At 42.3% G+C, this 14,444-nt stretch overlaps 1 protein-coding gene across 1 annotated transcript in view; it reads right to left on the bottom strand.

Annotated features, from left to right (window-relative positions):
* si:ch73-206p6.1 (phospholipid scramblase 2) overlaps positions 1–14,444 on the bottom strand; it is a 49,732-nt gene that overhangs the window by 17,415 nt on the left and 17,873 nt on the right. The window contains exon 4 of the mRNA XM_060920734.1: positions 3,508–3,728. Within this exon, the coding sequence (XP_060776717.1) occupies positions 3,508–3,728 (221 nt within the window). The remainder of the gene's footprint in view (positions 1–3,507; positions 3,729–14,444) is intronic.

The raw sequence follows: 14,444 nt of genomic DNA, 5'->3' as shown, positions 1-14,444 counted from the left end.
TGACAGCAACACATCTCAAAAAAGTTGGGACGGGGCAATAAGAGGCTGGAAAAGTTAAAGGTACAAAAAAAGGAACAGCTGGAGGACCAAATTGCAACTCATTAGGTCAATTGGCAATAGGTCATTAACATGACTGGGTATAAAAAGAGCATCTTGGAGTGGCAGCGGCTCTCAGAAATAAAGATGGGAAGAGGATCACCAATCCCCCTAATTCTGCGTCGACAAATAGCGGAGCAATATCAGAAAGGAGTTCGACAGTGTAAAATTGCAAAGAGTTTGAACATATCATCTACAGTGCATAATATCAAAAGATTCAGAGAACCTGGAAGAATCTCTGTGCGTAAGGGTCAAGGCCGGAAAACCATACTGGGTGCCCGTGATCTTCGGGCCCTTAGACGGCACTGCATCACATACAGGCATGCTTCTGTATTGGAAATCACAAAATGGGCTCAGGAATATATTTCCAGAGAACATTATCTGTGAACACAATTCACCGTGCCATCCGCCGTTGCCAGCTAAAACTCTATAGTTCAAAGAAGCCGTATCTAAACATGATCCAGAAGCGCAGACGTCTTCTCTGGGCCAAGGCTCATTTAAAATGGACTGTGGCAAAGTGGAAAACTGTTCTGTGGTCAGACAAATCAAAATTTGAAGTTCTTTATGGAAATCAGGGACGCCGTGTCATTCGGACTAAAGAGGAGAAGGACGACCCAAGTTGTTATCAGCGCTCAGTTCAGAAGTCTGCATCTCTGATGGTATGGGGTTGCATTAGTGCGTGTGGCATGGGCAGCTTACACATCTGGAAAGACACCATCAATGCTGAAAGGTATATCCAGGTTCTAGAGCAACATATGCTCCCATCCAGACGACGTCTCTTTCAGGGAAGACCTTGCATTTTCCAACATGACAATGCCAAACCACATACTGCATCAATTACAGCATCATGGCTGCGTAGAAGAAGGGTCCGGGTACTGAACTGGCCAGCCTGCAGTCCAGATCTTTCACCCATAGAAAACATTTGGCGCATCATAAAACAGAAGATACAACAAAAAAGACCTAAGACAGTTGAGCAACTAGAATCCTACATTAGACAAGAATGGGTTAACATTCCTATCCCTAAACTTGAGCAACTTGTCTCCTCAGTCCCCAGACGTTTACAGACTGTTGTAAAGAGAAAAGGGGATGTCTCACAGTGGGAAACATGGCCTTGTCCCAAGTTTTTTGAGGTGTTGTCATGAAATAAAAAAAATAAATAAAATCACCTAATTTTTCTCTTTAAATGATACATTTTCTCAGTTTAAACATTTGATATGTCATCTATGTTCTATTCTGAATAAAATATGGAATTTTGAAACTTCCACATCATTGCATTCCGTTTTTATTTACAATTTGTACTTTGTCCCAACTTTTTTGGAATCGGGGTTGTACCTCAAGAGGCACAATCTGAAGGTTTTGCCCTGGCCCTCACAGTCACCTGACCTCCAAAGTGAAAATTCTTCCAAGCCGGTGTGCAGGACTGATCAACAGTTACCAGAAATGTTTAGTTGCATTGATTGCTGCACAAGGGGGTCACACCAGATACTGAAAGCAAAGGTTCACATACTTTTGCCACTCACAGATATGTAATATTGGGTCATTTATTGAGGAAAATGACCAAGTATAATATTTATGTCTCGTTTGTTTAACTGGGTTCTCTTTATCAACTTTTAGGACTTGTGTGAAAATCCGATGATGTTTTAGGTCATATTTATGCAGAAATATAGAAAATTCTAAAGGGTTCACAAACGTTCAAGCACCACTGTATTTTCAAGAAAGACGGGGAAGCAGTGGTTCAACAGATTAAGGCTCTGGGTTACAATTGGAGGGTCAGGGGTTCGAGCCCCAGCACCACCAAGCTGCCATTCAACCCATCCTACACAGAAGTATGAAAAACCATCAAGGACATTGTTGTTTTGATGGCAGGCCAGATGAGCTACTATGACTACCGAAACATGAAACAGAACTGAAATGTGACAATGAGAGAGAGGACCAACCTCCACATCTAATTGTTTACAACAGGAAACTCAACAAAGGATTAAATTTTATTCCCCAAGGGAAAAGCTTCCAAAAACATTAATCAGAACTGAACTTGTATGATAAGAGAGGAGATGCAATTCTAGTCAGAAGAATATGTATTTAGGTGATCTAATTACTAAGTTGTTAGCAAAAAATTGGCAATATAATGACCAAGTTTTATGCAGAAGGTCTAGTTCTTTGAAACTAAACAATCAGAACTGAAATCCATTGAGAACTGAGGGAGGAGACATGATTTAACTGAAAATAAACAAAGCTGTAAACAAATTGTTTACAACAGGAAAAAAAAAAATCACAAACAACCAAGTTTTGTTCCTCAAGGTAAAATCTACCCAAAACATCGATCAGAACTGGAATTGGATGAGAAATGAGAGAGGAGATACAATTCTAATGAGAGGCCTGGAAAATTCATTAATTTGGCCTAATTAGTAACTCATTAGCCAAAAAAAATTGACAAAACAATGACCAAGTTTTGTGCAGAGTGAAGAGTTCTTTCAAACTAAACAATGAGAACGGAAATATGTGGAGAACTGACGGAGGAGATATGATTTAACTGAATTGTGAATGACGGACAGGTGACGGATGTCACGCCATGGCAATAATTCGGCCTTATGGCCAGATGAGCTAAAGATTAACTTCAAGAAAGAGAAAAAAAAAAAAAAAAGTGCTCTGAGAGCACAATATCCCCTGCTGGAAACTATATCTTTGCTATAACTGCTTAATACACCCTCATGAAATTGTCAAAAAGTACAAGTTTGGTAATCAAGGGCCATAACTCTGGTAAAATGTGACTAAATTGAACGAAACTGCAATATGCGTATTACCGACATAGAGAATCCTGTCAAGTTTCATGAAGTTCCTCCAAAAATTGTGAGAGGAGTTGATTTCAGAAGGTGAATACCCTTCCCGGGACAGATGGACATCGCCATGACAATCCACCTTTGGGCCTTTCGGCCAGCGGGGGATAAAAAATTGTGAATGTTTCACAACATTAAAATGTAACCATAAACATATAAAACATCATTCATCATTGACAAATTATGGTGTAAAACATTTCAGGCCGTACTGTTATAGGCAAATAATCAAAACAGTAACTCTGATTCATTTGACCATGGCGTTGTTAATTATTTTCTGTGCACAGGATTCCCCTGAAATAACGAAGAGGATTGACTCAGAAAATGACTGCAGATCAATAGTGATAGTGCAATATACCTATTGCACTTGTAACTAAGCAAAGAATTGTTCAGTCTCTAATATACTTTCTAGATTTTCTAAAAAGACTTTGAAAAAGGCAAGCAGATGTCGATGCAATGTTTGTCCTTTCCACATAAAAACGGGCAAAACGCAACATTCAAGAAATGGAGGAGTACAAATTATACATTTCACTCCACAACACACTCATGAGCATTGAACCTTGGTGCCAAGTGTACTCACCTCCTGCAGACAACACGGGAAGAAGCAGGACATGCACTTGAGGGGCCGGCTGACGGTGATCACTTCCTGGCCGAAATTATCGAGGACGCGAATGGTGAACGAGCGCAGTGGGCCGCAGCACTGCCTTGTTAGACAGTCGTTCTCCTCCACTGCGTAGAACACATTCTGGCCCATTGAATTCTTTATTTCATACTTGTTATTGCTCTCAAATCCGACCAGAGCTACAAAACACAAATTCACACAAATGTGCATTGGGTAAATTCAACCAAACTTACTGTACACAGCAGTGTGAAATGGGGGTTAGAAATGTTCACTATGACAAACCATGGCTGATAGGTTAACATCAACAGAAATGGTCCAGGAAGGACTATTCATGCCTTCCTCATGGATGGAAGGCATCTAGAACAGCTATGCTCCTACGTTACCAAAGCAAGTTCAGGGACACTCCAATCACTCAATTTTCCCCAAAGAAAGAAAACTTGCTCATAATCCTTAAAAAAGATGACACATTGTATTTTAAGGTGCAGTCGTTTATTTTATTTTTACAGTCAATATTTCCAAAAATAAAGATCCATACTATTGCTTCGGGATAGTTTTCTTGTTTGGAGGTTTCAGTTACATTTTTCTGGCCCTGAAATAAGCGCCACGCCCAGCTACAAGAAAAGTTGCTCACCTCTACACCTGTACTCAAAAATCAACCCAAAAGTATTTTTTTTAATCTATCTATATTTAATCTATCCATATTCACTGGACAGGAGCAATCATGCGCTCTGATTGGCTATGCTACTACTAGTCTATCAGCTCATATACCGTCAGGAGAGAAAAACAATGGCGGAGCGTTTTGCTGAACCAACAGAGGACAAAATAAACTCTACTTGAAAACAACCCCCCCCCCCCAAAAAAAGGCAAAAAAATATGGAGTGAAAGTATTTGATGGTAAGAACGCATCTTTATTTTTCAAGCATTATCGCATTTTTCACAAATTGCTACTGTCATTTTGAACGGTTTGTTTACATTCTAAGCAGCCATTATTTTGCCAGATGTTTTGTATAAAGTTTTTATTTATCCAATTTGCTAAAAATAAAAACGTCCGGTTTCTCAAAATCCAGTGAATGTGGAAAGAATAAAACAGTTAGTCCGTTCAATCTAGTCGTACATGGCTTATAGCTAACTCGGTGCTACAGTATGTGCCTCGTCGGCTATCAGCTCATGTACGACTCGATTTCGTGGAAAAGCTGTTATATATATATATATATATATATATATATATATATATATATATATATATATATATATACACACACACACAGTGGGAAAAAAAAACTATTTAGTCAGTCACCAATTGTGCAACTTCTCCCACTTAAAAAGATGAGAGAGGCCTGTAATTTTCATCATAGGTATACCTCAACTATGAGAGACAAAATGAGAAAAAAAAATCCAGAAAATCACATTGTCTGATTTTTAAAGAATTTATTTGCAAATTATGGTGGAAAATAAGTATTTGGTCAATAACAAAAGTTCATCTCAATACTTTGTTATATATCCTTTGTTGGCAATGACAGAGGTCAAACGTTTTCTGTAAGTCTTCACAAGGTTTTCACACACTGTTGCTGGTATTTTGGCCCATTCCTCCATGCAGATCTCCTCTAGAGAAGTGATGTTTGGGGGCTGTCGCTGGGCAACACGGACTTTCAACTCCCTCCAAAGATTTTCTATGGGGTTGAGATCTGGAGACTGGCTAGGCCACTCCAGGACCTTGAAATGCTTCTTACGAAGCCACTCCTTCATTGCCTGGGCGGTGTGTTTGGGATCATTGTCATGCTGAAAGACCCAGCCATGTTTCATCTTCAATGCCCTTGCTGATGGAAGGAGGTTTTCACTCAAAATCTCACGATACATGGCCCCATTCATTCTTTCCTTTACACAGATCAGTCATCCTGGTCCCTTTGCAGAAAAACAGCCCCAAAGCATGATGGTTCCACCCCCATGCTTCACAGTAGGTATGGTGTTCTTTGGATGCAACTCAGCATTCTTTCTCCTCCAAACATGACAAGTTGAGTTTTTACCAAAAAGTTCTATTTTGGTTTCATCTGACCATATGACATTCTCCCAATCCTCTTCTGGATCATCCAAATGCTCTCTAGCAAACTTCAGACGGGCCTGGACATGTACTGGCTTAAGCAGGGGGACACGTCTGGCACTGCAGGATTTGAGTCCCTGGCGACGTAGTGTGTTACTGATGGTAGCCTTTATTACTTTGGTCCCAGTTCTCTGCAGGTCATTCACTAGGTCCCCCCGTGTGGTTCTGGGATTTTTGCTCACCGTTCTTGTGATCATTTTGACCCCACGGGGTGAGATCTTGCATGGAGCCCCAGATCGAGGGAGATTATCAGTGGTCTTGTATGTCTTCCATTTTTCTAATAATTGCTCCCACAGTTGATTTCTTCACACCAAGCTGCTTACCTATTGCAGATTCAGTCTTCCCAGCCTGGTGCAGGTCTACAATTTTGTTTCTGGTGTCCTTTGACAGCTCTTTGGTCTTGGCCATAGTGGAGTTTGGAGTGTGACTGTTTGAGGTTGTGGACAGGTGTCTTTTATACTGATAATGAGTTCAAACAGGTGCCATTAATACAGGTAACAAGTGGAGGACAGAGGAGCCTCTTAAAGAAGAAGTTACAGGTCTGTGAGAGCCAGAAATCTTACTTGTTTGTAGATGACCGAATACTTATTTTACCAAGGAATTTACCAATTAATTCATTAAAAATCCTACAATGTGATTGCCTGGATTCTTTCCCCCATTCTGTCTCTCATAGTTGAAGTGTACCTATGATGAAAATTACAGGCCTCTCTCATCTTTTTAAGTGGGAGAACTTGCACAATTGGTGGCTGACTAAATACTTTTTTGCCCCACTGTGTGTGTGTGTGTGTGTGTGTGTGTGTGTAATATATATATATATATATATATATATATATATATATATATATATATATATATATAGAGAGAGAGAGAGAGAGAGAGAGAGAGAGAGAGAGAGGAGGTGGGTTGGGTTAGGGGACATTTTACAAACAGCATAGTAGTTGAACTTTCCCTGTGCTAGCTATGTTACCTTTCCCATCTTCGCATTACTGTATTTATCCTACTGTCTTATTATATTTATCTGTTTGGTTGGTCAGATGTGGTCTTTCTGCCTGGTCAGTTTCCTAAACCCGATGGAGATGCTTCATTAATGATGAAGTTATTGTGTCATTTCATAAATCCTGAGGTGTTACCATTATCACCAAGAATTCTTTATTTTCTTACAATAGCATGATGAAGTGTTTTATTCCTCTTATTCCACAGTAATATACCAGTGATTACCAGAAGTCCTGCCTCAAGTGGAGGAGTTTAAGTATCTCGGGATCTTGTTCACGAGTGAGGGAAGGATGGAGCGTGAGATCGACAGGCGGATCGGTGCAGCCTCCGCAGTGATGCGGTCGCTTTACCGGTCCGTCGTGGTGAAGAAGGAGCCGAGCCAAAAGGCGAAGCTCTCAATTTACCGGTCGATCTATGTTCCGACTCTCACCTATGGTCATGAGCTTTGGGTAATGACCGAAAGAACAAGATCGCGGATACAAGTGGCCGAAATGAGTTTCCTTCGCAGGGTGGCTGGGCGCTCCCTTAGAGATAGGGTGAGAAGTACACTCACTCGGGAGGAGCTCGGAGTAGAGCCGCTGCTCCTCCACATTGAGAGGAACCAGCTGAGGTGGCTCGGGCATCTTTTTCGGATGCCTCCTGGACGCCTCCTTGGGGAGGTGTTCCAGGCATGTCCCCCCCGGGAGGAGGCCCCGGGGAAGACCCAGGACACGCTGGAGGGACTATGTCTCTCGGCTGGCCTGGGAACGCCTCGGTGTTCTTCCCGAGGAGCTGGCCGAGGTGTCTGGGGAGAGGGAAGTTTGGGCTTCCATGCTTAGACTGCTGCCTCCGCGACCCGGTCCCGGATAAAGCGGAAGAAGACGAAACGAGAATATACCAGTGATTATAATTTTAATATATTAATGAAATGATACATTGAACTTTTTAACCATATAAAATATTATTGAACATCCATAAACCAGAGTTTGTCAAAGACTTTTACAAAGCAATGACAGTGGAAAGTCAAGCTACAAAAGTTAAATATTCGCCTTACAGAAAACTCCACCCTGTCAACGGTTACAATATTTTATTTGTTAAAACAACATTAACTTAATATACATGTTTATCATCCTTAGATTACATGGCATGACAGCTGAAGGAGTCCCCGTACATGAGCCATAACTATAGAATTGATAACATGGAACAGCCTGAACTACAGCTGCTGTTACAGAAAATGAAGACCTTCTGATTAAAGAAAAATCAGCAGCGCTGTGGTACAACCCCAAATTAGAAAAACTTGGGACGGTATGCTGAAATTGAAACAGAAAACAATGATTTGTAAATAATCTTTGAGCTGTATTTTCATTCAAAACAATACAACAGCACATCATTTGATGTTTTACCTCATGAATATTATGTAAAAAAAAAAAAGCTGGGACGGTAAAATGTTTACCACTTCATAATGTTGCTGTTCCTTCTCACAACACTTAAGATGTTTATGGACTGAAGACTTCAAGTGATAGTGTTTCAGGTGTTCTTTTGTCCCATTCTTCCTGTAAACAGGTCTTAAGGTGTGCAACAGTATGGGGTCGTCATCATATTTTTCATTTACATACATTCTCTATTGGGGGACGGAGACCCTCTCCTTCCATAGCCATGCCTTTGTAACATAATGCAAAACCACATTTTGCACGTCTTGTTGAAATCTCCCTGGAAAAGATGTCATCTTGAAGGCAAAATGTGTTGCTCCAAAACCTCAGTGTACTTTTCTACATTAATACTCCATCACAGAAGCCCAAGTTACCGTTACCAAGGGCACCGACACAACCCCATACCATGACACACCCTGGATTTCAGACTTGTTGCTGGTAACAGTCTGGATGGTCCTTTTTGTCTTTGGTCCAGAGCACATGGTATCCATTTCTTACAAATAAATAAATAAATAAATAAACACACAAACACACTTCCACTGTGTGATGGTCCATCCCAATTGCCTCCAAGCCCAGAGAAGCCGTCGATGTCATTTCTGGACACAGTTAACATAAGGCTTCATTTTCGCACAGGAGCGTTTTAATTGGTATTTGTAGATGCAACTCCAGATTGTAGTGCTTGACAAACACTTACTAAAATAATCCTGAGATGAATATGATGGCTCTTGATGCAATGCTGTCTGAGGGATCAGAGCTCACAGGTGTTCAGATTAGGCTTGGGCCCTTGCCCATTACACACATTCTTCCAGATTCCTTGACTAATTAAATAGTATGCACCATAGAGGGTCAAATATCAAAATCCCTTCCTACCTTTCTTTCAGGAAAATCAAGTTTAAACATTTCAATGATTCTCATCCATTTGTTGATGAACTGGACATCCTCAGCTCATCTTTTCTCCTCAAATACTAGGCCTTTCTTTGATACTGATTTTGTACCAAGTCACGACTACAATTACATCATTATTTAATTGTTTTACTTCATTACTTGCCCTAAATTGCCCCATCCCAACTTTTTGTTTTGGAATGTGTTACAGGTCTGAAATGCAGGAATGAATGTAAATTAACAAATGAAATTAAGTTCAGGGTGGCACGGTGGTGTAGTGGTTAGCGCTGTCGCCTCACAGCAAGGAGGTCCGGGTTCGAGCCCCGTGGCCGGCGAGGGCCTTTCTGTGCGGAGTTTGCATGTTCTCCCCGTGTCCACGTGGGTTTCCTCCGGGTGCTCCGGTTTCCCCCACAGTCCAAAGACATGCAGGTTAGGTTAACTGGTGACTCTAAATTGACCGTGAGTGTGAATGGTTGTCTGTGTCTATGTGTCAGCCCTGTGATGACCTGGCGACTTGTCCAGGGTGTACCCCGCCTTTCGCCCGTAGTCAGCTGGGATAGGCTCCAGCTTGCCTGCGACCCTATAGAAGGATAAAGCGGCTAGAGATAATGAGAATGAGACGATGAGAATTAAGTTCACCAATAAAACATGAAATATCTTGGGTTCAATGAAATGCAAGTCAGTGTCAATTTAGAAATCACCGCTTGCTTTTTTTTTTTGCTTTCCACATTTTCCATTCCATCCCAACTTCTTCTGACTTGGGGGTTGTATAATATAAAGTAAATGACTGATAGATCATGGAGTGTTAAATATGAATTCACTACAAGATGATGACAAAATAGCTGAAGTTGAAGTCATGCGATATGACGTTAAAATAATGATATACTAAATGTTAAAATAGTGAGATCGTTATTTTGACTTACAGTATCTTGAAAATAACGTGATGTTATGTCAAAATGACAACTTGGCACATCAGCCCTTATTTTTCCCCCCACAGCTTGCAGTTCAGGGCTTTACTCTTCATGCCCATATTTCCACCGCATGTGCCCAAGATATGGGGGGAGGAGAAGAAAAAAAAAAAAAAAACCTTGGCCGTGTTTAAGGGCCTCTTAGACTTCCTTCATGTCTGCTCAGAGTGAGTCATAAGCTCTGGTAAGATAGAAGAGTACGTGACTGTTCTACATCAAGAGCACTTCTTACTCAGCAGCACACCGTCTCTTATCATCCTACCTCAGCTTTACTTTCAACTGCACCCACTTAGAAATATCTGATTAATTGCTCATAGACAGACTGTGATGCTGTGCATGCCTAATGAAGGGCGTTTTGCAAACCTCAGTCTAATCTCCAGACATAAAATGTACCTGTTTGATCCCCCTCGTTTGAGATATTTATTTATTTATTTATTTATTTGTGGTGTGGTGATGATAACTCCCATGCACTGGCTCCCCAGGTTGCGGATAGGGGAATGGCCTCTAGATATAGAGGTTGGCTGCGAATAGCCTTAATAAGCAGCACCGTACAAAATCACGGAATACCCTTTGGCAAGGCATTATATCCGTTTAGCCACCCACGCAGGGTTACGTGAAGACACCGGTGAGCAGGATGTCAGATTGGTAGATGAAGCAATGAACAAGTGAGTGAATTTGGTTCAATCTACTAGGTGGCAAGGCGCTTCACTTCAACACTGTTGGCTGTCGCGGTAAGGCACAATCACCCTTGACAGGGTACTGCACACGCTTGTATGGAGTAGTGACCGCAAGTGTTTATCCAGCTATCGAAAGCTAATCATGACGCATACCCCTAAACGACGTTCATCCCGCATCGCTCGTTGCGCAGTTAAACAAGGAGCGCGTCCTGCAGTGATGTCCCAGGCTGCAGTTGAAAAATCAGCTACTTTGAACAACACGATACCCAAGACACCCTATGCACGACTAATGAAGGGGAAGAAGGACATCTTTGTCAGTACACTCAATGTACAGACACTCCAGAAAGTCGAGAAAACCCCTGAAATGATCACCTCAGCTGAGGCCTCAAACCACGATATTGTCTGCATACAAGAACACAGATTCATGCATGAGGACCTACCAACAAAGATACACTCCTATGGAAACTGGAGACTGGTTACCTGCTTAGCTTGGAAAAACAGCGTGAATGCGACAAACGGAGGAACTGGGATGCTCGTCAGCCCTGAAGCCTTCAAAGCACTCACCAGTGTCAAAATGATAAACACCAAGGATAATGATATCCACTTTCAATGGCAATCCTCAAACCACTGTAATCTGCTGCTATAGTCCAACTAATGTGAGTGATGAGTCTGAAGTGGAACATTTTTATGAGGAACTGACATCAGTCACCAGACAAGTCCCGAAACACAACACTCATCATTGGTGGAGATTTCAACGCCCATCTTGGATATCATGATGGCTTTAAATTCGCATATCACTCAGTGACCCACCGAAATGGCCAAATGCTTAAAAGACTACCTCCATGAAAACAACCTTGCTTGCCTACACACCATCTTCCAGAAAAGATCAGGTCAGCAATGGACATACAGAGCTCCAAATGGAAACAAAGCCCAGCTGGACTACGTCATCATGAACTGGAAGTTGAGAAACAGCGCTAAAAATTGCAGAGCTTTCAATTCCTTTGTGAGTGTCGCATCCGATCACCGCATTGCCTCAGCCAGAATTCACCTGAGAGCCAACAAGAAGAAATTAAGCAGTGTTGCTCCATATGACTGGTCAACTCTAAATACGAACCCAGAGATCCACAAGACATTTGTTATTCAGCTGAACAACAGATTTGCTGCTCTTCAAGACTCCACACCGACGACTTCTGTAAATACCACCTCCAAAAACTTCAAAACGGCATGCAGAGAAACAGCCAAGAATACCATTCTGCTGAAACCCAAGGCAAAGAAACAAAAAACATGGGAAACTGAAGAGATATGCCAAAAACGCAAGGACCTACATATAGCTGCAAAGCTCAAACTCTGTACCATCTCCTGAAAATGTTAACAAATTCAAAGATGCTTGGATGGCGCTTAAAACTTCCTACGTAGTCGAGCAAACGGAATACCTTCAAAGCAAGATCAACCACATCAGAACTACTGCCAGCAATAAGTCTGCTGAAGCCTGGAAAACCATCAATGAAATCAGCAGCAGAAAAAACAGTAACCGTGGCACACTAAAAGCCTCCAGTCAGGAGGAGCGACTGCACCTATGGCAGCAACATTTTGAAGACCTGCTCGGTAAGCCACCCCAGACATCTGACGAAGTAATAACACCACTATTCACTGACGAGTTCAATATAAAAAGAAAGGCCCCCTTACAATGGAAGAACTCAAGGAAGCAGTAAGTTGCATTAAAAATGGCAAAGCTTGTGGGCTCGACGAAACACCTGCAGAAGTGTGGAAGATTTTTATCAGATCTTATTAGACATGCGCAACAACATCTATAACCAAGACCCTATTGAAAGATGGACCGAAGGCTGCTTACTTCCTTTCCCCAAAAAAGGCAATCTAGAGATCACGAAGAACTATCGAGGCATCACACCAACAGCAATCGTGGCAAAAATCTACAATCTGATGCTGCCAAACAGAGTACACCCCGAGGTCGACCCATTGCTGAGGAAAAATCAGAACGGTTTCCGAACAAACAGGTCTACCTCAGGACAGATACTGACCATCCAAAGAATCTTAGAGGGCAAAAGCCTCCCAGCTACCCTTCTATTTGTCGACTTCTCCAAGGCATTTGATTCCATACATCATGGAAAAATGGAGGAGATCCTAATTGCCTATGGAATACCGCAAGAAACAGTGAACGCCATCATGATGCCATATATATTATAAAAAAAATAAAAAAAAAACGCCCGGTCCATGGTATGCTCACCTGATGGAGACACTGATTTCTTTGACATCACCACTGGAGTTCTCCAAGGAGACACTCTGGCCCCATTCCTATTTATCATCTGCCTGGACTATGTACTAAGAAAAGCCGTCGACGGAAATCTGGAGCTTGGTTTTACTCTTACTGAACGTAGGAGCAGGCGACATGCAGCTCAGAAGATCACAGATGCCGACTACACCAATGACATTGCAATACTCGCTGACCACCTGAAGGATGCAACAACTCTCCTTCATAGCATTGAAAAACTAGCTAAAGAAATCGGGCTTTACGTCAACGCAGAGAAAACAGAGTTCATGTGCCTAAATCAAGACGCAGCTACTGGTATGAAAAGCCTGAGTGGTGAGATCAAGCAGGTGGACGATTTCAAGTACTTGGGTAGCTACATTGCTTCAACGGAACAGGATGTTAATATCAGACTTGGGGAAAGCTTGGGGAGCACTAAATGGCATGGAGAAAATCTGGAACTCAGACCTCCCAGACAAGCTCAAAAGAAACTTCTTTAGAGCGACCGTAGAATCTGTTCTTACGTATGGTTCTATCACATGGACCCCAACATCGAAATTGGAGAAGATTGACGGGACATATACCTGCATGCTTCGCGCCGCTCTCAATAGATCCTGGAGCGACCACCCAACCAACAAAGAACTTTACGGAAACATCCCTCCCAACAGCGACTCTATTGGACAACAGAGGCTGCTCTTCGCTGGTCACTGCTGGCACAGCAAAGAAGAACTGGCCGGGGACACCATTCTATGGTCTCCATCACATGGAAGATCTAAAGGCCACCCTAAAAGGACCTACATCGACCAACTGTGTGATGACACAGGATGTAGGTCCAAGGAACTACCAGCTCTGATGAGTGATAGGGCCGTTTGGAGGGAAAGGGTCATGCATAGCCGAGCTAGCTCGACCCGGCTGTGGCTGACAATGTCATCTTGATAGATAATCTTCACAAGATTGGCCTATTGGAGCAGGTTGTAAATTGGTTTGTAAGTGACTGGTCAGCTAGAACACAATGCGTTCAGTCTGCTGGTGATTCTTCCTCCTTCCTCCCTGTTTTAAAGGGTCCCCCCCCCCGGGTTCCATTTTAGGACCGCTGCTGTTTACCATTAATAATCAATAATCTTTGCGATAACCTGTCTAATGCTGAATACCATTTTTATGTAGTTCATCCCTTTCTGTAGTTCAGACTCTAGAACATGTGCAGTCTGCCTTTGATACTGTTCAGTTTTATCCGACTCAGCTTAAAAGGAGATACGCAGAACCTTTATTTTTAAATACATTTCTGAGTGGATAGTATCTCCATCCTTGACTCTTGGATGCTGCATAAATATCATCTCATCTCATTATCTCTAGCCGCTTTATCCTTCTACAGGGTCGCAGGCAAGCTGGAGCCTATCCCAGCTGACTACGGGCGAAAGGCGGGGTACACCCTGGACAAGTCGCCAGGTCATCACAGGGCTGACACATAGACACAGACAACCATTCACACTCACATTCACACCTACGGTCAATTTAGAGTCACCAGTTAACCTAACCTGCATGTCTTTGGACTGTGGGGGAAACCGGAGCACCCGGAGGAAACCCACACGGACACGGGGAGAA

Source organism: Neoarius graeffei, chromosome 5 (assembly GCF_027579695.1).
Source record: "Neoarius graeffei isolate fNeoGra1 chromosome 5, fNeoGra1.pri, whole genome shotgun sequence".
Lineage (NCBI taxonomy): Eukaryota > Metazoa > Chordata > Actinopteri > Siluriformes > Ariidae > Neoarius > Neoarius graeffei.
The sequence above is the reverse complement of the archived record's forward strand: the minus strand, read 5'-3'. Positions and strand labels throughout refer to the sequence as shown.